General features: G+C 44.6%; 1 protein-coding gene across 1 annotated transcript in view; it reads right to left on the bottom strand.

The window, feature by feature from the left end:
- Positions 1-22,433, bottom strand: part of metrn (meteorin, glial cell differentiation regulator) — a 45,728-nt gene that overhangs the window by 4,851 nt on the left and 18,444 nt on the right. The window contains exon 3 of the mRNA XM_078240051.1: positions 8,259-8,318. Coding sequence (XP_078096177.1) covers positions 8,259-8,318 — 60 coding nt within the window. The remainder of the gene's footprint in view (positions 1-8,258; positions 8,319-22,433) is intronic.

Genomic DNA, 22,433 nt, shown 5'->3' with positions numbered 1-22,433 from the left:
GCACATATTTGGCCTCTGGGAGGAAATCGGAGAAAACCCACACAGACACGGGGAGAATGTGCAAACTCCACACAGACAGTGACCCAAGCCGGGAAGCAAACCCGGGTCCCTGGTGCTGTGAGGCAGTAATGCTAACCACTGTGCCACCTATATGAAAACGCGAGGTTGAGACCCCTCCCTGCGACTGGATTGGTAAATGAATACCTTGGCGACTGTAACCCGATTATGAAATTATGCAACAGTTAAGAGCATTATCATGAGGCTTGATACATCATAAGACCTTTGCATTTAATCCATGGACTGGCAAATGTTTTAATGCTTAAGACTTGTGAACGAAAACATTTGCAAACTGAACTCCACGATTTTCAAATAATGCAGTGGCCCAGCCCTTGCTAAATGTTGGAAAACGGGAGTTCCAGGCCTTTAGTGAGTGCCTGACTGGTTTAGGCAATTAGCCATCACTTTAAAAATCTGCTCCGTTAAATTAGAAGACAAATGGTCAGAAACACCACTAAACTCTGATATAGGCCGTCTTGAGGAGTTTATTCTGTGAGCATGGGGTGGGATGGCTATTCTGGTCTGTGCCAAGTCCTCCACCCAAACTGAACACTAATCAATCAGTCAGGTTAACACTGGACCACACAGCCACAGATTTCTGATAATCTTCTGTACTGCTAATGTATTTAAACAGGATATTTATTCTAGATAAAAATGGATTTGCGCTGTGTGCATGTCTGCTTGGAAAACTAAAGACATTGTTATTTATTACGCAAGATTAATCTATACAACAAGCTAGCATTACAATGAGTGGAAAATCGATCATTCTGTAGCAAATTTAAATGGTACAGCAGTGATTCCTCGCAATTCTACACAGCAGCCTTCGCTAGGGAATTAATTACCTCTCTGCCGCTACCCAATTTCTCTTCCTCCTTTGTTCACCCTCTTTTTCAGTGAAAGAGTGGAGATTTGGGGCAGCATGGTGGCACAGTGGTTAGCACTGCTGCCTCACAGCACCAGGGACCCGGGTTCAATTCCCAGCTTGGGTCACTGTCTGTGTGGAGTTTGCACGTTCTCCCAGGGTCAACGTGGGTTTACTCCAGTTTCCTCCCACACTTCAAAGATGTGCGATTAGGTGGATTGGCCATGCTAAATTGTCCCTTAGTGTCAGGGGGACTAGCTAGGGTAAATGCATGGGGTTGTGGGGATAGGGGCTGGGTGGGATTGTGGTCAGTGAAGACGTGATGGGCCGAATGGCCTCCTTCTGCACTGTAGGATTCTATAATTTATGATCATGCTGGTCCCTTGATCCCAGTGGCTCTCCTGTGTATCTCTTTAAAGTGTGAAGCTGGCCAGTGAGCATCAGTTGTCAATTTAATCATATTATAGGGCATCATAGGTTCAATGCATGGACATGTGCATTATAATCATTAACAGAAATAGGAGTTCATTTCTTCCCTTGCTGTCTTAGGGTACTGAGGCCAACTGTAGCGTGCTCGCACTGCCGCCATCCAAGGCAAAAGCAATCGGGCACAGACCAAGACTCAAACATGGGGCTTTCCTGATCTGTGCCACTCAGTTAGACCATGGGCAAGATTCGCTGGCCTCCCCGCACTGTTTTCCTTGGCAGCGGGAGGCGGCGTGCCGATTGCTGGCGGTGGGATCCTCTTGTCCCGCCGCTGTCAATGGGAATTCCTACTGAAGTCACCCCACGCTGCTGGGAAACCCTTGGCAGGGGGGTGCGCTGCCGGAGGAACCAGAGAATCCCACCGGCGTGAATGGCTGGAGAACACTGGCAAATGTTTGGCTGATTAGCTCACTGAATGATCAGTGGGTTTCCTCCGGGTGCTCCGGTTTCCTCCCACAGTCCAAAGATGTGCGGGTTAGGTTGATTGGCCATGATAAAAATTGCCCTTAGTGTCCTAAGATGCGTAGATTAGAGGGATTAGTGGGTAAATATATAGGGATCTGGAGGTAGGGCCTGGGTGGGATTGTGGTCGGTGCAGACTCGATGGGCCGAATGGCCTCTTTCTGCACTGTAGGGTTTCTATGATTCTAGAATCCATACTGCTTTAAATGATTTAAAGAACTCTTGTAGAATTTACCAAAGCTTTTTGCAAGACCTTTTACAATCAGATTTACAAATTGGAATAGTAGCTGTACTGATGTACATCACAATGTTATGATCAACAAAGAGAGCAGGCTATGCACCCAAGTACAGGAAAATGGGATTAGAATAGATAGGCACTTGATGGCGGGCATAGACAAGATGGGCCGAATGGCCTCTATGTGCTGTAAAACCCTATGAACTTGTATAATTTAAAAATAAAGGCCACAGATGCCTTTTCATCAGAATACCAAATGTTATATTTTCAACAGATCTAATATCAATCGGTGCATCTTTTAGCAAATTTGTGAACACATCCCGGTTTTTATGGATACAAGGGTGGTAGTGGCTAGCACTGCTGCCTCACGGCGCCAGGGATCTGGGCTCGATTCCTGGCTTGGGTCACTGTCTGTGCGGAGTCTGCACGTTTTCCCCGTGTCTGTGTGGGTTTCCTCCGGGTGCTCTGGTTTCCTCCCACAATCTGAAAGATGTGCTGGTTAGGTGCATTGGCCGTGTTAAATTCTCCCTCAGTGTAACCGAACATGCGCCGGAGTGTGGCAACTAGGGAACTTTCACAGTAACCTCATTGCATTGTTAATGTAAACCTACTTGTGACACTAATATATAAACTTTTATATATAATTGATAATGAAATAGCTCAACTTATGAATCTGGTCAACTAAAATGGCTGCCAGTTAGCACAACATAACAGCCATTGCTTTCATTCATTTATTTGAGAAAATAGCACCATAAATATGCCAATATAATCTTGATTATTGATGCCTTTAAGAGTCATAACAGAGGATTTACAGATTTGATCTTTGTACACCATTGTGTTGCCATGGTAATCAATCAGAACCTTATCAAAGTCCAAACTGGCAAAAGGTCAGGGAAACTGGTTCACCAATCCAAATTTTATCCCACTAAACCCGACAGTAACATTTTTCTATTGAATCTAGATTGTGACTAAGTGATTTTGGGTATCACCTCAAATTCCCCTCATAGGTCACATAAATTATGTTTTGAAATCACAAACTCTACAAACAGACTGGTCATGTCTGAGGGTGGTGTGGAGAAACCATGGCAACAAGGCCCCTTCATTTTCTTTTACAAAATAGGTTAAGGCATGGTGCAATTGAGGCATGTTGGCTTTTTAAAAAAAAAACGGAGCTCTGCAAAAGCGTTGGCTTCGATTTTTCAACATTACAATTAAATTGCTGTCAAAATGATAGAATATGCTTTTGTTCCTTCTCTGATGGGCACAAAACGCCAGCAAACTACCACATGCACTGCAACTGCAGGACAAAAGCAGAGCGAGGTTGGAGGGGGAGGGGAACAGCCATAGCCCCTTTAACCTAACCTATATTTAAGACCTGCAAATCATGGCATTATCCAACCATGCAAGGATAAATTACTCACCGGCTATTTACTTTCAGTAGACCATGAGTGCTTAAAGCAGAGTAGCAGAGGTTTGAGCTCACTAATTACCTTACCGCTAATGTTTCGGCCACTATTCTTTACTACAGTGTAGATCACCATGCCAAGCTATCATTAACCCATTCAGAGCCAGCTGCTGATTTTCACTAATATGCCAATGCTATACAAGTTGGTTATTTCCAGTTTGAGTATTAGTGCCACAAGTGTTTGTTACATTAAAAACTAGCAGGAGTAGGCCATTCGGCCCTTCGAGCCTGCTCTGCCACTCATGATGATCATGGCTGATCAAATTCAATATCCTGATTCCCCCCTTCCTCCCCATATCCCTTTAGCCCCAAGAGCTAGATCTAATTTTTTCTTGAAATCAGACAACGTTTTGACATCAGCTACTTTCTGTGACAGTGAATTCCACAGATTCACCACCCTTTGGGTGAAGAAATTTCTCCTCACCTCAGTCTTCAAACTATGACCACTAGTTCTGGACTCCCCCGCCATTGGGAACATTCTTTCTGAATCTAACCTGTCCGATCCGGTTAGAATTTTAAGTTTTTATGAGTTGTGTTTAACAACTTTAGATCTCAATGACAGCTCCCACTTCCTCAGACAGCCAATGAGGTTAATGGAGGCTGGATGGCAAGAGATGGGATTGCCCTGTACACGAATTGCAGATCACCCGAGGGAGAGAACGATTTTTTAATTCATTCGTGGGACATGGGCATCACTGGCAAGGCCAGCATTTATTGTCCATCCCTAGTCGCCCTTTTGAACTGAGTGGCTTTCTAGACCATTTCAGAGGGCAGTTGAGTGTCAGCCACATTGCTGTGGCTCTGGAGTCACATGTGGGCCAAACCAGGTAAGGATTTCCTTCCCCAAAGGACATTAGTGAACCAGATGGGTTTTTCCGACAATGGTTTCATGGTCATCAGTAGATTCTTAATTCCAGATATTTTTTATTGAATTCAAATTCCACCATCTGCCGTGGCGGGATTCGAACCCAGGTCCCCAGAACATTAGCTGAGTTTCCGGATTAATAGTCTAGTGATAATACCACGAGGCCATCGCCTCCCCAACTACCAACTGAATCACTAAAAGCTGGCATTGTAACATGTGCCTACAGCTTAAAACTTTAACAATCAATTTTATTGTCACATTATTTTATGGAGCTTCTAAAATTTGTAACAGTAAACAAGATTAGTGGCGCAATTATGTAATTATCCCATGTGATCATGTCACCTTACATTCCTGTTCGTAAACCCAGGTATCAATGCTCCCTTTTAAAGATTGGCGTCATACTGCTCCTGTGATCTGCTCATAATACTATTGTATTCTTTGCAAAAAAAAACTACCCGAAAGTTAAACTAATCTACAAGGGTTTGACTGTATCTGTTACAATGTGAACTCCAGTTTAATGGCTGTTGAACTTAAACCAAAACCATCCACAGCAGTCATACAGTGTAGCATGGTTTTAGCTAGCTGGCTGGCAAATATCCATGAGGTGCTTTTCCTGCCAGCATCTTCTGTAGGTAGGTTGCCACATAAAAGACAAGTGGCGAAGCTGTGCCAATGAAAACAATGGTCTGCTCAGAGGCAAACATTGTCTCGTTACTAAATGTAGTTGTCAGCACAAGGATGTGGCATGAAAGCGAATTTCAAAAGGAAAGAGACAGAGAAGTGGCCCAGTGCTGTTAAGGGAATGTACCACCCGGAATCAAAGTGTCTTTGCAGAGATCCAGATGGATCAAAGTACAACTCTGAAAAGGTACTGGAAAAGTACTGTGGGATAATAGTGGAGTAGGTGGGTTGCCTTCTGAAATTCCGCTCAAATTTACAGGGGGCGCCATGGAATAACTTCAAGGCATAGGATTTTTCTTTCAAAATATTAATCATAGGGAATTCATTCAGACAGCTGGTCTGAAGCAATTCAGAGACGGTGGCACAGTGGTTAGCACTGCTGCCTCACAGCACCAGGGACCTGGGTTCAATTCCAGCCTTGGATGATCATCTGATGGCTTCCTGCACTACACTGCCAATTTTACACAATTGTGTATCCCAAACCACTTTCCTCACTAAATTGAAATATGATTGTAATAGTGTAAGCAAATTCAGAACTTGGAATTATCTAATGTCAGAGCCCCTTTGAGTGGCTTAGCGCAAGGAGCATTGAGTAAAGAAAAATATGAACATAGGTGGATTTTAACTGAACTTTGCACAGTGGTTAGCACTGCTGCCTCACAGCGCCAAGGACCCAGATTCAATTCTGGCCTTGGGTCACTGTGGTGTGGAGTTTGCACGTTCTCCGTGTCTGCGTGGATTTCCTCCGGATGCTCCAGTTTCCTCCCACAGTCCAAAGAACTGCAGGTTAGGTGGATTGGCCATGCTAAATTGTCCCCTCGTGTCCAAAGAGGTGTAGGTTAGGGGGATTAGTGAGGTAAATACATGGGGTTACAGAGATAGGGCATGGGTAAGATGTTGTGTCGGTGAGTTGGTGCAGACTCGATGGGCTGAATGGCCTCCTCCTGCACTGTAGGGATTCTATGAATTATTAATACAACAGGATTGTTAAATATTCTGCACAACTGTGTCAAGGCTAAAGCTTTAGTTACTAAAATGTCACCTAGAGAATAGTTTGTTTTGAAAAATTTCTAACTTTTCTTCCTCCCTGGCATCAGTTGCTCAATGGGGTACACTTCCATGGGCATTAGAAGACCTGTGGGCCTCATCCAAACCTTCCTCATGAGCCTTGGCAAGGTGCGCCAACAAGCTATTCCACCATGGTGGCTTCGCAGCAGAGTGGAGTCCTGTCCTCACTCGACTCCTACAGCAGGGTCACCTGACCATAGTCAAAAATGGGACTGATTTTCTCCTCCAATTGTTTTTTATTCATTTGTGGAACATGGGTGTCATTGGCTATGCCAGCATTTAGTGCCCATCCCTACTTGCCCTTGAGAAGGCGGTGGAGAGTTGCCTTCTTATGATTGGCCATTCTAAATTGCCCCTTAGTGTCCTGGGATGCATAGGTTAGAGGGGTTAGTGGATAAATATGTAGGGATATGTGGATAGGGCCTGGGTGGGATTGTGGTCGGTGCAGACTCGATGGGCCCAATGGCCTCTTTCTGCACTGTAGGATTCTATGATTCTTGAATCGCTGCAGCCCATGTTCTGTGGGTTGACCCACAATGCCGTTAGGGAGGAACATCCAGGATTTTGACCTAGCGACTGTGAAGGAACAGCGACATATTTCCAAGTCAGGGCAGTGAATGGCTTGGAGGGGAACTTGCAAGCGGCGGTGGTGTTCTCATGCATCTGCTGCCCTTGTCCTTCTAGATGGAAGTGGTCGTGGATTTGGAAGATGCTGTCTAAGGATCTTTGGTGAATTGCTGCAGTGCATCTTGTAGATAGTACACACTGCTGCTACTGAGCGTCAGTGGTGGAGGGAGTGGATGTGGTGCCAATCAAGCAGGCTGCTTTGTCTTGGATGGCATTGAGCTTCTTGTGTTGTTGGAGCTGCACCCATCCAGGTAAGGGGAGAGTATTCCATCATACTCCTGACTTGTAGATGGTGGATAGGCTTTGGGGAGTCAGGAGGTGAGCTACTCTCCGCAGCATTCCTAGCCTCTGACCTGCTCTTGTAGCCATTGTTTATGTGTGAGCAGGTAAAATCCTGGCCTGTGTGTTTGAGTGATGAGGTTGTCATGGTCAAAACAGCTGGCAGGCAGTGCCAGCCGTGAGATGCGGGCATGCGGCTTACAGCAGAAGCTGTGAATTCTGGGTAAAACTAGAGGTTGCTTGTCGGTGAGTGATCAGCGAAGCAACGACGGAGGCAATTGGGAGAACATGGCAGTTGCAAATCTATTGACAAACTTCAATCATTGTCACAGGATCTTTTACATCCACCTGGGAGAGCAGATGGAGTCTCAATTTAACCCACCCAAAAATACAGCGCCTCAGACATTTCAGGGCTCCCTCGGTACTGCACCAAAGTATCAGCCTGGGTATGTGCTTTGCATTGTGGGACCTGAATATTTTAATATCCAATAGTAGCCGTCTCGTTCTCGCTGGTTAAAAATTTCAATATAACTTTGTTATAGCAGTTTCAGAAAATGTCAAATAAGCTATGTTGAAACGATAGTAACTAATTCACAACTGTCTTAGATGCCTTTTAACATATATCAATACTTGCTTTAATGGTAAACTGACAAAAATGTTTACCATTCTATCAAAAGTCAAATTCTTTCCCATTCCTAACGAAGCATCAAAGATTATTCATGGAAATTGTAATTAGTTAATTTCACTCCTCTTCACTATATCTACCTAGAACTCCAAACTCCACAGTCAGGTGCTCTTATGCATGTTGGGGACATGCCCCTTTAAGAGAACAGGTCAGCTGACCCTGGATGCAAGCTCCATCCTGGATTGAGCTTGCCTAGCCAGTCTTGTGCTGTGTGCGCTAGAGAATGCCTACACATCTTTGGAGTGCAGGAGGAAACCGGAGCACCCGGAGGAAACCCACACAGACACGAGGAGAATGTACAAACTCCACATAGACAGTGACCCAAGGCTGGATATGAACCCGGGTCCCTGGTGCTGTGAGGGAGTAGTGCTAACCACCATGTACCCAATGTTCCAAATTATCAGTTACACATGAAGGAAAATAGAATAGACCGAAGGGAAAAGGGAACATTACAAAGACGTGGTGAAAAGAATTTGAAGCACTTACCAAAATCACTTGTGCACACAGCCATAAGGACTTCTGTGTCGTTGCATGGTCTGCACGCACCTACAACCAAGAGAAACAAACATATTTACTCTTTCTGTAGGCTTTTATATATCTCAAACACACTTACTCAAAAGGTGAATTCTAATGATTTCTTTCTAAACCCAACAGAAATCAATCGACTGCCAAGGAAATTGTCAGACATTCTCCAATGTGGTCGGAGAAGTGGAGAATTCGATTGGTTTAGAAATTATTTATTGCCGAATTATGTAATTAGTTCTGGTGTGAAATAATTTCTAGCTGCCATCTATTTTTCTTTTCTACCTACCTTATATTAAGCTGATCTTTCTCTGCACCCGAGCAATGACTGTAACACTACATTCTGCACTCTCTCCTTTCCTTCTCCCATATGTATTCTATGAACAGTATGCTTTGTATAGCATGCAAGAAACAATATTTGACACTGTATCCCAATACATGTGACAATAATAAAATAAATCAAATCTTCCTTCAAGGTGCTGATTCCTGTTGGGCTGTGATTCCATTGGTACCCTGTCCAATGTGCAGGAGCATGCACGCACAACACGCACGCACAGAGATACACGTGAGCCCAAATTCTCCGGCCGTTCACACCCTACCAGTGAGAACAGAGAATTTGGCACTCAGCCAAATCTCCATTCACTGCAGCAGGACTGGAGAATCCCAGTCGTGGGCGAAGCCAGAGAGTTCCAGCCGTTACTATTTGATACAGGAGCTTTGTCCGAGTTGGGTTTTCCCTGGAACTAGCGATGCTGACATAAGGACCTGGGACAATTATATCTGGGGATTCAGAACGATGTAAATTCTTTATTTTCAGAGGGTTCAGAGCCAACTAATTTAAATAATTATGTTGTCATGCAGTAGTGGGCAGGTAGGGGTAGCGTTCAACGTGTTGAGGGTCAGCAGATACACTGGAAAAGCTGACAAGAGGCAAGGGGATAGCTTACTTACCCAGTGGTGGGTGCGAGAGCCGAAGGACCTTAGCTTAGGAGACTCCAATGTGCCAGCATACAATGCAAACTGTGCAATATTTAAAAGGAGTGCTACCATCCGACTATACACTTCTGACCATCGTGGGATCTTGAAGCTTTTCAAGTTTTGTCAACATCTTTCCCTGGGCCAGTAAGTGATGTGATGTTATAATTATAGAATTATTATATAATTACACACTTGCCAGGCCAATGAGAACCATAGAATCCCTACAGTTCAGAAGAGGTCATTTGGTCCATCAAGTCTGCACCGACTCTCCGACAGAGTATACCACCCAGGCCTTCTTCCCCCACCCTATCCCTATACATTTAGCATGGCCAATCCACCTAACCTGCACACCTTTGGACTAAGGATTAGAAATCTGGCACGGTGGCACAGTGGTTAGCACTGCTGCCTCTCAGTGCCAGGGACCCGGGTTCAATTCCTGGCTTGGGTCACTGTCTGCACAGAGTCTGCACATTCTCCACGTGACTTTCCTCTTGGTGCTCCGATTTCCTCCCACAGTCCAAAAGACACGCTGGTGAGGTGCATTGGCCATACCAAGTACTCCCTCAGTGTAGTTGAACAGATGCCGGAGTGTGGCGACTGGGGGATTTTCACAGTAACTTGATTGCAGTGTTAACGTAAGCGTAAAGTTCATTTATCAGTCACAACTGGGTGAGTGAAAATCCCCTAGTCGCCACACTCTGGCGTCTGTTCGGGAACACTGAGGGAGAATTTAGCATGGCCAATGCACCTAACCAGCATGTCTTTTGACTGGGGGAGGAAACCAGAGCACCCGGAGGAAACCCACGCAGACACAGGTAGAATGTGCAGACTCCACACAGACTGTGACCCGAGCTGGGAATCGAACCCTGGTCCCTGGTGCTGTGAGGCAGCAGTGCTAACCATTGTGCCACCGCCCATACTTGTGGCACTGATAAATAAGCTTTAAACATTGAACCAGATGATAATGCGATTTTGTTTTCACCAAGTCAACATTTATATTCTAAATCTGTCCTGTTGATTTGGGAGGAGGATCATTTGTTTATAGAAATCAAAAATAATTTATATCTTTGATGTTATTCTGAAATGAACACTAATATAATAAATCTCTGTTAATGCACAACAGACAAGTCACTGCAAGCTTCTTACAACCACAATTAAATAAATTAATTTTTCCCAAATAAATCAATGGTTTCTCAGAAGCAGAATCTCCCTAATGAGGATTTGCAAGTATTGAGGCTTTCTTATGGGTTAGTTGTTTAAAGTTTTCTCAAGTTTATTTATTAGTATCTCAAGTAGGCTTACATTAACACTGCAATGAAGTTACTGTGAAAATCCCCTAGTCGCTATACTCCGGTGCCTGTTCGGGTGCACCGAGGGAGAATTTAGCACGGCCAATGCACCTAACCAGCACGTCTTTCAGACTGTGGGAGGAAACCGGAGCACCCGGAGGAAACCCACATTGCACGTTCTCCCCATGTCTGACTCCACACAGACAGTGACCCAAGCCGGGAATTGAACCTGGGTCCCCGGCGCTGTGAGGCAGCAGTGCTAACCAAGGTGCCACCCCAGCTAATCACAATTTTTTAAAAATCACTGACTGTAAAACAGGAAAGGTTGGACCACTAATCAGTTTTGTACCAAATTTTCTTGACAATAAAAAAAAAGACATCAGGCGCCAATTCCACATCACTTATTTTTCATCCAACCACGGAGTTAAAATTATCCACTCAGGCCTCAATTAAGTTTCGTGAAACTGAAGTAACCAAAGCTTTAGTTTGTCAAGGTTTTTGGTTTCTGGCAAGTGTTTCACTGAAAACATGTAATCTACTTGTCGACCGGCGGGTTTTATTTAATCATCTTTGGGAACAAAACATCAGGGTCCACAAAAGGCCGATTCACAAACCACTGTAATTTCGAGCCCAGCCTAAATGGTAGTTCTGTTTAATACAGCCTCTCTTATTCTCAAATCAGTTAACTACTGCCAGAAGCTTTCAATAACAGGAGTTTCTGTATGATGCTTGATTCAAAGAAAAAAGCTCAAAACCCTCTTTGATTACACTAGGCGACATTGTTGCACATCCACCGGTCCCACTGGCATGATTGTGATTGCCTAACCAGGGAATACTAGCTGGGTGAAGCCAGAATGCTGGAATACACTATAAACGAGCAAGCCACATAACCCTCAAGTCAGGTCAAATCTCGGTCATACTGGACTATATTTTTCCTGCGGGCAATCAGCACGCATTCTGTCAGAAGAATGACGTTCCTGAGAGACCGGGAGCACATTCAGCTTTCTCTTAAAATAACGATGACCATCGGGTAATCGTTACCATCCAAATGGAACCCAGTTCAGCAACACTGGGCGGAATGGCTACGCATGTCCAATTGCTGTGTCCACAAGTAAGCTCACCCCAAATACCACTACATTCAGATGATAAAGTTACCATTTTTACCACATGCACAAAAGAAAAGATGTTTCCTATTTACAACGATATAATTACTCATCGGCATGCCGGGGAGGCGGTGGTGTAGTGATATTGTTACTGGACTAGTAATCCAGGGTAATGTTCTGTGGGACCTGGGTTCGAACCCCACCATGCCACATGGTGAAATTTGAATTCAATAAAAATCTGGAATCAAAAGTCTAATGATAACGATTGCCATAAAAACCGATGGGGTTCACTAGAGAAGGAAATCTGCCATCCTTGCCTACATGTGACTCCAGATCCACGGCAATGTAGTTGACTCTTAAATGCCCTCTCATTTTAAGGGCAATTGGGGATGGGCAATAAATGCTGGCCTAGCCAGCCACGTCGATATCCCATTAAAAAAACTGGTCGTCTATCAAATGTACAAGAACTCCCAAATACCAACATTTATTAATCTCTTATCCAACAATAATACTTTATGCTTTTCTATCTATCCTACAAAAGCAGATAATTTCACATTTCCCCTTAACATCAGCACGTTCTGGCCCAATTAACCTGTTCATATCCTTTTTCAGTGTCATTCATAGTTACTTTCCCAAATCATAGAATCCCGACAGTGCAGAAGGAGGTCACTTGGCCCATCGAGCCTGCAACAATAACAATCTCACCCAGCCCTATGCCTGTAACCCCAAGTATTTACCCTGCAAATCCCACTGACACTCGGTCAATTTAGCATGGCCAATCAACCTAACCCATACATCTTTTGGACTGTGGGAGGAAAGCAGAGCACCCGGAGGAAGGGACAGCAGATACATGGGAACACCACCGCCTGCAAGTTCCCCTCCAAGTCGCTCACCATCCTGACTTGGAAATATATCACCGTTCCTTCACAGTCGCTAGGTCAAAATCCTGGAATTCCGTCCATAACGACATTGTGGATCAACCCACAGAACATGGACTGCAGCGATTCAAGGCAGCAGCTCACCACCACCTTCTCAAGGGCAACTAGGGATGGGCAATAATGCTGGCCAGCCAATGATGCCCATGCCCAACAAATGAATAAAAATAAATTAGACACAGGGAGAACGGCCAGACTCTACACAGACAGTGACCCAAGCCAGGAATTGAACCTGGGTCCCTGGCGCTGTGAGGCAGCAGTGCTAACCACTGTGCCACCTTTGGCTTTGTATTGTTAACAAACTTAGATATGTTGTACTTTATTCTGTCACCCAAGTCATTAATATAGATCGCAAGTGGCTGAGACCCAGGCACTGATCTCTATGGTGCCTCACTCACCGCACCTTGCCACCTCGAAAATGATCAATTCATTCTTACGCTCCCTTTTTGCCATTAACCAATCCTTAATCCTGTAAATTACTGTCCAGGCCCGGAACATAATCCTGTGTAACAGCCTCTTGTCTGGCACCATGTCAGATGTCCTCTGAAAATCCAAATATGCTACATACACTGGGATCTCCCTTATTCCCCCAGTCTTTACAACCTCAGAGGAAAACTCTTGCCCTTAATGTCTCCTTTCTTCGACCTGTAATGCTGCAAAGAGCCTCCGAGCTCTTTGTGGTCTTTGACTGAGAGCGATAATCATTATTGTGGAAAGATGTTCTCCACTGGCACCCGGTAAGACAAAGCAATTATTGTCAGCAGTTTTACTGAGATTTCCTACTACGGCTGCTCTCCCAGTCACAAGGAACAACACTAAGTTACTGTCTGTTTTAGCAGCCATATGTGTATTGTTATTTTAGTCAAGATTGAATTCTCAATGTTTGAAACTCCAGATTTTCATAGAATCCCTACAGTGCAGAAGGCAGCTATTCAGCCCATTAAATCTGCACTAACCACAATCCCAAACAGGCCCTATCGCCATATTCCCCACTTATTTACCCTTATTTACCCTGCTAGTCCCCCTGACACTAAAGGGCAATTTACTATGGCCAATCAACCTAACCCACACACCTTTGGACTGTAGGAGAAAACCCACGCAGACACGGAGAACATGCAGACTCCACACAGAGTCACCGGAGGCCGGAATTGAACCCGGGTTCCTGGAGCTGTGAGGCAGCAGTGCTAACCACTGTGCCACACCAGGGTGAAGCCTCAGGAGAAGCAGCCTTGCGGAAAAATGCCCCGAATTTATGTACTGGGGTGAAGAGGATGGGCTCACCAGCTGTTCCTTCACTGTCACTGGCAGCACAGTGGCACGGCACAGTGGTTACGCAGACACAGGAGAACACGCAAACTCCACACAGACACAGTCACCTGAGGCCGGAATCAAACCCGGATCCCTGGAATTGTGAGGCAGCAGTGCTAACCACTGTGCCACCCTTGTGACATTGGAACGGGAGATGCAATTCCAGCTACAAAAAAAAAACTTTGCTGCATTAATGGTTAAATGCTTTTGGAATTTGACAAAGACTTTGTCCCTCATGAGTCAATAGCCTCAAACACTTTATTAGGATGAGAGAAGTGTAAACAGTTTCGGGCTACAGCCCATCAAACACCTCCAGCTGCACTTTATGACCCCACCTTCACTCCTTTCGGCTTGCTGTTTGATGGATGGCTTAAGTCAGGCTGTGCAGAGCCCTATTGAATTCGCCTGAACCTTCAGGGGCCACTTGATCTTCAGTCTGGGTGTGTATTACTCCTTCAGAAATTCCAGCACATGAACATAAACACCTTACAAAACCTGTTGTACAGCACCAGGTAAACTTTAAAAAAAACATCCCATCAGACTGGAGCTCCTCATTTATCAGATTGAAACTACTCAGATAATTCCCATCACAGAATTAAAGAGCAAAGTTAAATTAAATTTCTAGCCTTTAAATGCAGCAGTCAAGAAGACAACTTAATTGTCAGGAATGCCCAAAGAATTCTAAGTGCTACCATTTATGAATGGCTTCAAATTTACAATTAAAATTGAATGTAATAGAGGTTTAAATGTCTGTTTTCAGAATGGTTTCATCCTTATTTAATTTGGCTATTATTTAATTATGGGCGGCACTGTAGCACAACAATTAGCACTGCTGCAACACAGCATCAGGAGGAAATTTTTCTATCAGCGATGGACATAATTTGACTTTTAATAAGAAAACTCCTATATTTTTACAAACAAAATGAAGATTTGGATAGATCGAACATGATCAGAGACCCGGGTCACTGTCTGGGTGGAGTTCATGATGTGGAGATGCCGGCGTTGGACTGGGGTAAACACAGTAAGAAGTTTAACAACACCAGGTTAAAGTCCAACAGGTTTATTTGGTAGCAAAAGTTTGCACATTCTCCCCGTGTCTGCGTGGGTTTCCTCCCACAGTCCAAAGATGTGCAGGTTAGGTGGTTTGGCCATGCTAAACTGCCCCTTGGTGTCAGGTGGATTAACATGGTAAATCCGTAGGATTGCAGGGATAGGGCCTGAGTGGGATTGTCGTCGGTGCAGGCTCGATGGGCCGAATGGCCTCCTTCTGCACTGTCGGGATTCTATGATCCTAAATTCTTAACTTAGTTTTTTTTTTTAAATGGTCTCACCACAAATTAATGAGCATTTTACTTTCAGCAAATTATTGCTGTGGCTACATTAAAGATATATATTAAAAAGGTAAAGTTGCCACAGATGACCATAGGATGCTCTTCTCTGAGGGGGAGAGCTGACTGGTGGCGATTTAACCTGAGGGTCACCACACCTCAGGCGAGGGGCAAGGTTGAGAAGGCAGGGCCTTCAGGGATAAAAATTAGCCGGTATGGGAATTGAACCGGCTGTTGGCATTGCCCTGCATCACAAACCAACGGGCCAGCCAACTGAGCTAACCGCAGTTAAAATATAGTACATTGTTCAATGAATAGATCCACCAAACAATGCCTCCCATTACCCACACTGCTGAATGTCCAATTTCAACCAAGCTACCCAGGGGAAAAGTGAAGCAAAATCACAGGGAGGGTTGCCCATTTTATGAGTCATCCATGTCTCTCAGTTCCAACTACGCTGGAAGTACTGAGTACCACAATTGATCAACACAATCCCGCAAGTCACTGTTTATAGCTGGGGAACTGAGATAAGGGGGTGGTGGGGCTGGCAGGGGAAGCAAGAGGGAAAAGTATTTACTCAACTTAAAATTTATGCAATGTACAACTACTTATGCGTTCTAACTGTGTGCTTGAGAACTCACAGTTGGAGTTTGTGAGCTTTGTTTATAGGATGCAAAGCTATTTGCTGTCTCAAAAATTGTAAGCCCTCACATTTACAGGAAAGAATGTGTCATGTTCCATTTGTAGAAACTACCCAATTAAACATTGTGATCAATAGGTTTTGTCTGATTATTGCAGAGATTATTAAATAACTGAATGTCCAATGACATCTATATTAGTCAATGTAGGATAATTGTGCAAATGAATTAAAATCTCACCCACACTCGGATTAAAAGCACCGCGATTGCCTGAAAGGTGGTAAGATTAAGCTGGTTAAATGGGTTTGAGTATAACACCTGCATTGGTGAAGGCAGCAAGTTTGTGAGCAACGGGGTATAATGGGGAGAATTGGGAGCTGGCCAATAACACCTTACACTGAAAAGAAAATTACTCATATTTCTAGACTGAGAAAAGGCAGGTGGTGTAGTGAAGTGTTGGGGGCTATTCAGGTCAGGGATGTCAGGTGCATAGTTACACAGGATTAGACAGGGATTTTTCTGTCTGGGTAACTATCAAGGTAAGCAAGTCAGAACTTTGAAATCTCTTGACTATTTTTTCCCTCAGAGAGTCCTGGGAAGGAGAATTGCACACCGGAATTCAACTTCTCCAGCATTTCCAACAGCGTTTCCGTGTCGGGACATCTTGGGTCAAACTCTAACAATGCAGAGACTGGACGATCTGGTTCAATAAATGCCTATTCATTTAACAGAAAGTATACAGTAGAATCCCTACAGTGCAGGAGGCGGCCACTTGGCACATCGAGTCTGCACCGACCACAATCCCACCCAGGCCCTATCCCCATAAGCCCATGCATTTACTCTAGCTAGTCCCCCTGACACAAAGGCAATTTATCATGGCCATTAACCCACGCATCTTTGGACTGTGGGAGGAAACCAGAGCACCCGGAGGAAACCCACACAGACATGGAGACAATGTGCAAACTCCACACAGACGGTGACCCAAGCCAGGAATCGAACCTGGGTCCCTGGCGCTGTGAGGCAGCAGTGCTAACCACTGTGCTGCCTCTATTAACAAGGAGGAGAACACACAGGAGCCTAAAGCAGTAATGTTGAATATTTTATTGAATGAAACTTTACAATCCCCAGTTAGAGAAGGGTTTCAATAGGGTTAATTCAGAATTGGAGAAGTTTACTTTACATTCCAGTAATACGTTGGTCTGGAATGACCCCAATCTCATTTACATCAATATTTGTACTGGTTTCTAGACCAATCATACTGATGGGAAATCAAATGCAAGCTCATTTGCCGGCACTGGAATATAAAAGCCAGTGTAAACCAAAGGCAAAAGCTACACTCTGAATAAGTTAATAGCCCAAGTGTGAAAAAATAACATGTCATTAGTCAGATGCCTCTGCTACTCCACCATCATTACTGTATGGAACCGAGGTATAATCATAGGGAAGACCATTCCAGCAACGTATTCACCCTGAACATATGAAAAGCGAAGGTGGACATTTGGGTGCATCAGGATGGACAGCATTTTGATGGGAGCATGGTGCAAGGCTGCAGCACAAGACTATATTTTTTAAAATTACAATGGAGGTTTCTATCAAACTACAAGTCTCAGGATCTGCAGATTCAGCTGTGGCTAAATCCTGGGGCATAAATTTAGATAAAGAAGCTGTAAGTGAGAGCAACACTCCTGTGTAAAAACAGAAACTAGAAACAGGAATAGGCCATTCGGCCCTTCAAGCCTGCTCTGTCATTCATAATGATCATGGCTGATCATCAAATTCAATATCCTGACACCCCCCCCCCCCCCCCCCGCCCTTCCCCCACATAGCTCTTTAGCCCAGAGAGCTAAATATAATTTCTTCTCGAAATCAGACAACATTTTGGCCTCAACTACATTCTGTGGTAGTGAATTCCACACATTCACCACCCTCTGGGTGAAGAAATTTCTCCTCACCTCAGCTCTAATCCACAAACTATGACCCCTAGTTCTGGACTCCCCCACCATTGGGAACATTCTTTCTGAATCTACCCTGTCTAACCCTGTTAGAATTTTATAAGTTTCGATGAGATCCCCTCTCACTCTTTGACACGTACAAATCTTCATGGTGTGGGGAAGGGGAAGCGTGCGATGTTGCTCTTACACTACTGCTGCGGCAAACATTATGAAGAAGTTCCAGGCACTCATATCTGGTGAAGGTCAGCTTAGTACTACTTCAAATATTAATTTTTCTGGAGATTTAATCTCACTCCATTCGTGGCTTACAGTTTAATTGTTATTGATTTGCAGCCGGTATGCTGAACCTTATGGTTCCTAGTAACCATGCTGTTGCCTTTTTATTTACTGAGTGTACACCAGCACGCAGAACATTGGGGCGGCACGGTGGCACAGTGGTTAGCACTGCTGCCTCACAGCGCCAGGGACCCGGGTTCAATTCCGGTCTCAGGTCACTGTCTGTGTGGAGTCTGCACGTTCTCCCCGTGTCTGCGTGGGTTTCCTCCGGGTGCTCCGGTTTCCTCCCACAGTCCAAAGATGTGCAGGGTTTAGGCCATGCTAAATTAACCCTAGTGTCAGGGGGACTAGCTAGGGTAAATATGTGGGGTTACAGGAATAGGGCCTGAGGGGGTCAGTGCAGACTTGATGGGCTGATTGGCCTCCTTCTACACTGTAGGGATTCTATTTAAGCACAATTCAATAATGCATGGATGCCAGCTAAATGTTGAATGCTCTCTGAAGAGTTTTCAATATCTAGGGCAATATTTCTGGTGCAGTTTCTTTCACTGTTTAACTGTGACATGGATGCAGAAATGAAATGTTGTTTTCTACCTCACTTTGATACCTTGAATACACACACAAGTCAGCAAACCTCGCCCACTGCTTGGATTACTATCACCTCTGGGAACAATTTGGTGGTTCAAGCCAGACAAGTTAGTTAAAAGAAACATTTGTGCAGCATTTCAGCAATTCCACAATCACTTATCTCCCGACCAATCTACACACTCCCATGTGGTGTTAATCGCTGCAGTATTCCACATACGCTGCATGTGACATGGGTCACATGTTAAGGATGGTTTCCAGCTGCACTGAAACTCAACTCCGCCAAGTAACACAATACACAGGTGGTTTAAATTTAAACTTTTGTCCTGTGTTTCGATATCACTTCTTTCAAAGCGTGCGCCTCACAAATCCAGTGTCAGGATTGTTTATACAAAGACCTACGGTGAGTGTCCTTTCTTCGCAGAATACAACACACTTAACCAGTGCCAAAGATATAAATGAACAGTTTGTTAATCAGAATCCTACAGTGCAGAAGGAGGCCATTCAGACCATCGAGTCCCCACCAACCACAATCCCACCCAGGCCCTATCCCTGTAACCCCACGTATTTACCCTGCTAATCCCCCTGACACTAGGGTCAATTTAGCATAGCCAAATCAACCTAACCCGCACATCTTAAGGGTTTTGAGAAAGTGAATCAAATCAACATGGCTTTTTAAAAAAAACTTAGCAATCTTATTCTTCCAAAATGGTAAGATTATGGATCAATTCTTCCAAAAATTCTGCTTTCACTTCACTCCAAAACACATCATGGACTTTATCACATGCGCAAGAGCAAGTGTTGCCTGCGTTTGCCTTTTTCTTCTCATAATCTTTTAAATCCAGGCCGCACCAGATGGACAGCAAAGGGTCTATTCTTGTGGTAACAATAGTGGCAAACGAAAACTTCATATCCAAAAAAGGAGTCTGCTCTCCCTCTTTAAAAAGGTGACATCCATAAATCTCCACAACAGGTCATTCGAAAACAAACAACAAATCTGTTTTATTTTGCAGCCCTATTAAATTTAAACCAGTTATTTTGCCCAAGTTCCTGGAAATGAGACGAATGTCCCGAGAAACGGTTATTCCTCCTTTTCATGTCTAACAAGGATTTGCAACATGAATAACATTAAAAATGCAGCTCAGCTGTTGGATTGCTTTTTTGACTGGGGGAGCACATGCTCAGCATTGTTAATGATAAGTGAACCGTGCACTAAAGGGTAACCTTGCACACCACTCCTCCTCCTCCTCCACCACCACATCCCACCCCCCCCCCCCCCCACCACCACATCCCACCCCCCCCCCCCCCCACCACCACATCCCACCCCCCCAACTACTTGAGTCAAATAGAGACTTTTTTTATGTACAAAAACCAGAGGTTGAAAATAAAAAGGACCTATTGAAGAGTCGGACTGAAGGAGCCAGAAGCTTTGCTTTTGAAAACACTAAAAGATCCTTTCACTATTGAATAAACATGGAGATTGGTGATACAGTCTAAGTTTATTTATTAGTGTCACAAGCAGGCTTACATTAAGACTGCAATGAAGTTACTGAAACTTGCCACACTCCGGCGCCTGTTCGGGTACACTGAGGGAGAATCTAGCATGGCCAATTCACCTAACCAGCACGTCTTTCGGACTGTGGGAGGAAACCGGAGCACCTGGAGGAAACCCACGCAGAAGCAGGGAAAACATGCAGACTCCACACAGACAGTGACCCAAACCGGGAATCAAACCTGGGTCCCTGGCGCTGTGAGGCAGCAGTGCTAATCACTGTACTACCGCAAATATAGACAGGATATCACAGTGGGGGTGATGTAGCGAGTTTATTGGTAGGGCTATATAATTTATTTATTACTGGAATCAATCCATTCCAGAGATGTCAGTACCTCAAAGCAGCAAGAGTTAACATTTCTGTAAATTATTTTCATACATTTTCTTAGGAAATTTGGCAGTGATTGCCAGGGATATATATTGTGGTCTGGGAATTGGTGTTTCCGATGGTTACGGACTATTAAGAATAGTTAATAACTGCAGACTGAAAGTGGAATTCAGGCCACAATCATAGAATCCTACAGTGCAGAAGGAGGCCATTCGGCCCATTGAGTCTGCACCAACCACAGTCCCACCCAGGCTCTATCTCCATAACCCCATGTATTTATCCTGCCAGCCCCCTGATGCTCGGGGCAATTTAGCATGGCCAATCCACCCAACCCACACATCTTTGGAGTGTGGGAGGAAACCAGAGCACTCAGAGGAAACCCACGCAGACACGGGGAGAATGTGCAAACTCCATACAGAAAGTGATCCAAGCCGGAAATCGAACCTGGGTCCCTGGTGCTGGGAGGCAGCAGTGCTAACCACTGTGCCACCTATTAACAAGTAGGAGAACACATAGGAGTCCAAAGCAGTCCCTGTAATGTTGAATATTTTATTGAATGAAACTTTACAATCCCCAGTTAGAGAAGGGTTTCGATAGGGTTAATTCAGAACTGGAGAAGTTTATTTTATGTTCCAGTAATACATTGACCTGGAATGATCCCAATCTCATTTATCTTTGGACTGTGGGAGGAAACTGGAGCACTCGGAGGAAACCCACGCAGACACAGGGAGGATGTGCAAACTCCACACAGACAGTGACCAAAGCCAGGGATTGAACCCGGGTCCCTGGCACCGTGAGGCAGCAGTGCTAACCACTGTGCCACCATGCTGCCCTGATAAGCCATGATCTTATCAGGCTCGAGGGGCTGAATGGCCCACTCCTGCTTTTAACTGACATGTTTGTATGGAGGGATGCATTCCTCAAGTATAATGCTCATGTTTATTGTGAGACACACAAATATCAGGGAATTATGAAAATGAAATAAATGCTTCATTTACTTTGTTTATCCGTAAATATAACCCAGTCAGTAACTTGATGAAATGCAACATGTCACGTGACTGGTGTGTCAGAGGTCTTTCCTTAATGTGTGGGCAGAAAACAAAAATGAAAAATATTTAAATCCTTACACAGATCCTTTCGATCTTGAACAAGATCGGTTCGCCAGAATCTTGCTGCCGTTCATGCTGGCGGCATCTTACAGTCCCGCTGACAGCGAAACTCCGACACAGGTTTCTCAGTGACGAGGGTTGCGTTCAACAGGAAACCCCATTAACAATGACAGGACCATAAGATTCCACTGCCAGCGAGTGGCAGACCACCACAAAGGGGGAGGAAAATCCCACCCACTATTAAAACATCCCATCTTCCAAATGGAATTCTTGGGTTTATGAGGAGATCCAGGGGAGGGGGTGGATACATCTAACTGGATGGGCTGAATGGCCTCCTTCTGCAGCATGGTGGCACAGTGGTTAGCACTGCTGCCTCAGTGTCCAATTCCGGCCTTGGGTCACTGTCTGTGTGGAGTCTGCACATTCTCCCCGTGTCTGCATGGGTTTCCTCTAGGTGCTCTGGTTTCCTTCCACAGTCCAAAGATGTGCGAGTTAGATGGATTGACCAAGCTAAATTGCCTCTTAGTGTCAAGGGGTCTAGTTGGGGAAAAGCATGGGGTTATGGGGACGGGGCCTGGGTGGGATTGTTGTTGCAGGCTCGATGGGCCAAGTGGCCTTTTTCTACACCAAGGATTCTAGCCTATCGATCACCAAGTGATTGCATTTGTTCCTAATTGTCGACTAACTTTCACAATTTATATTGCCTGTTGCAAATTGACAAAAGAAAACAAAATATTCTCTGTAGCATTAATGTTATT

Source organism: Mustelus asterias, chromosome 23, assembly GCF_964213995.1.
Source record: "Mustelus asterias chromosome 23, sMusAst1.hap1.1, whole genome shotgun sequence".
NCBI lineage: Eukaryota > Metazoa > Chordata > Chondrichthyes > Carcharhiniformes > Triakidae > Mustelus > Mustelus asterias.
This window is presented reverse-complemented; position numbering and strand designations above follow the sequence as displayed.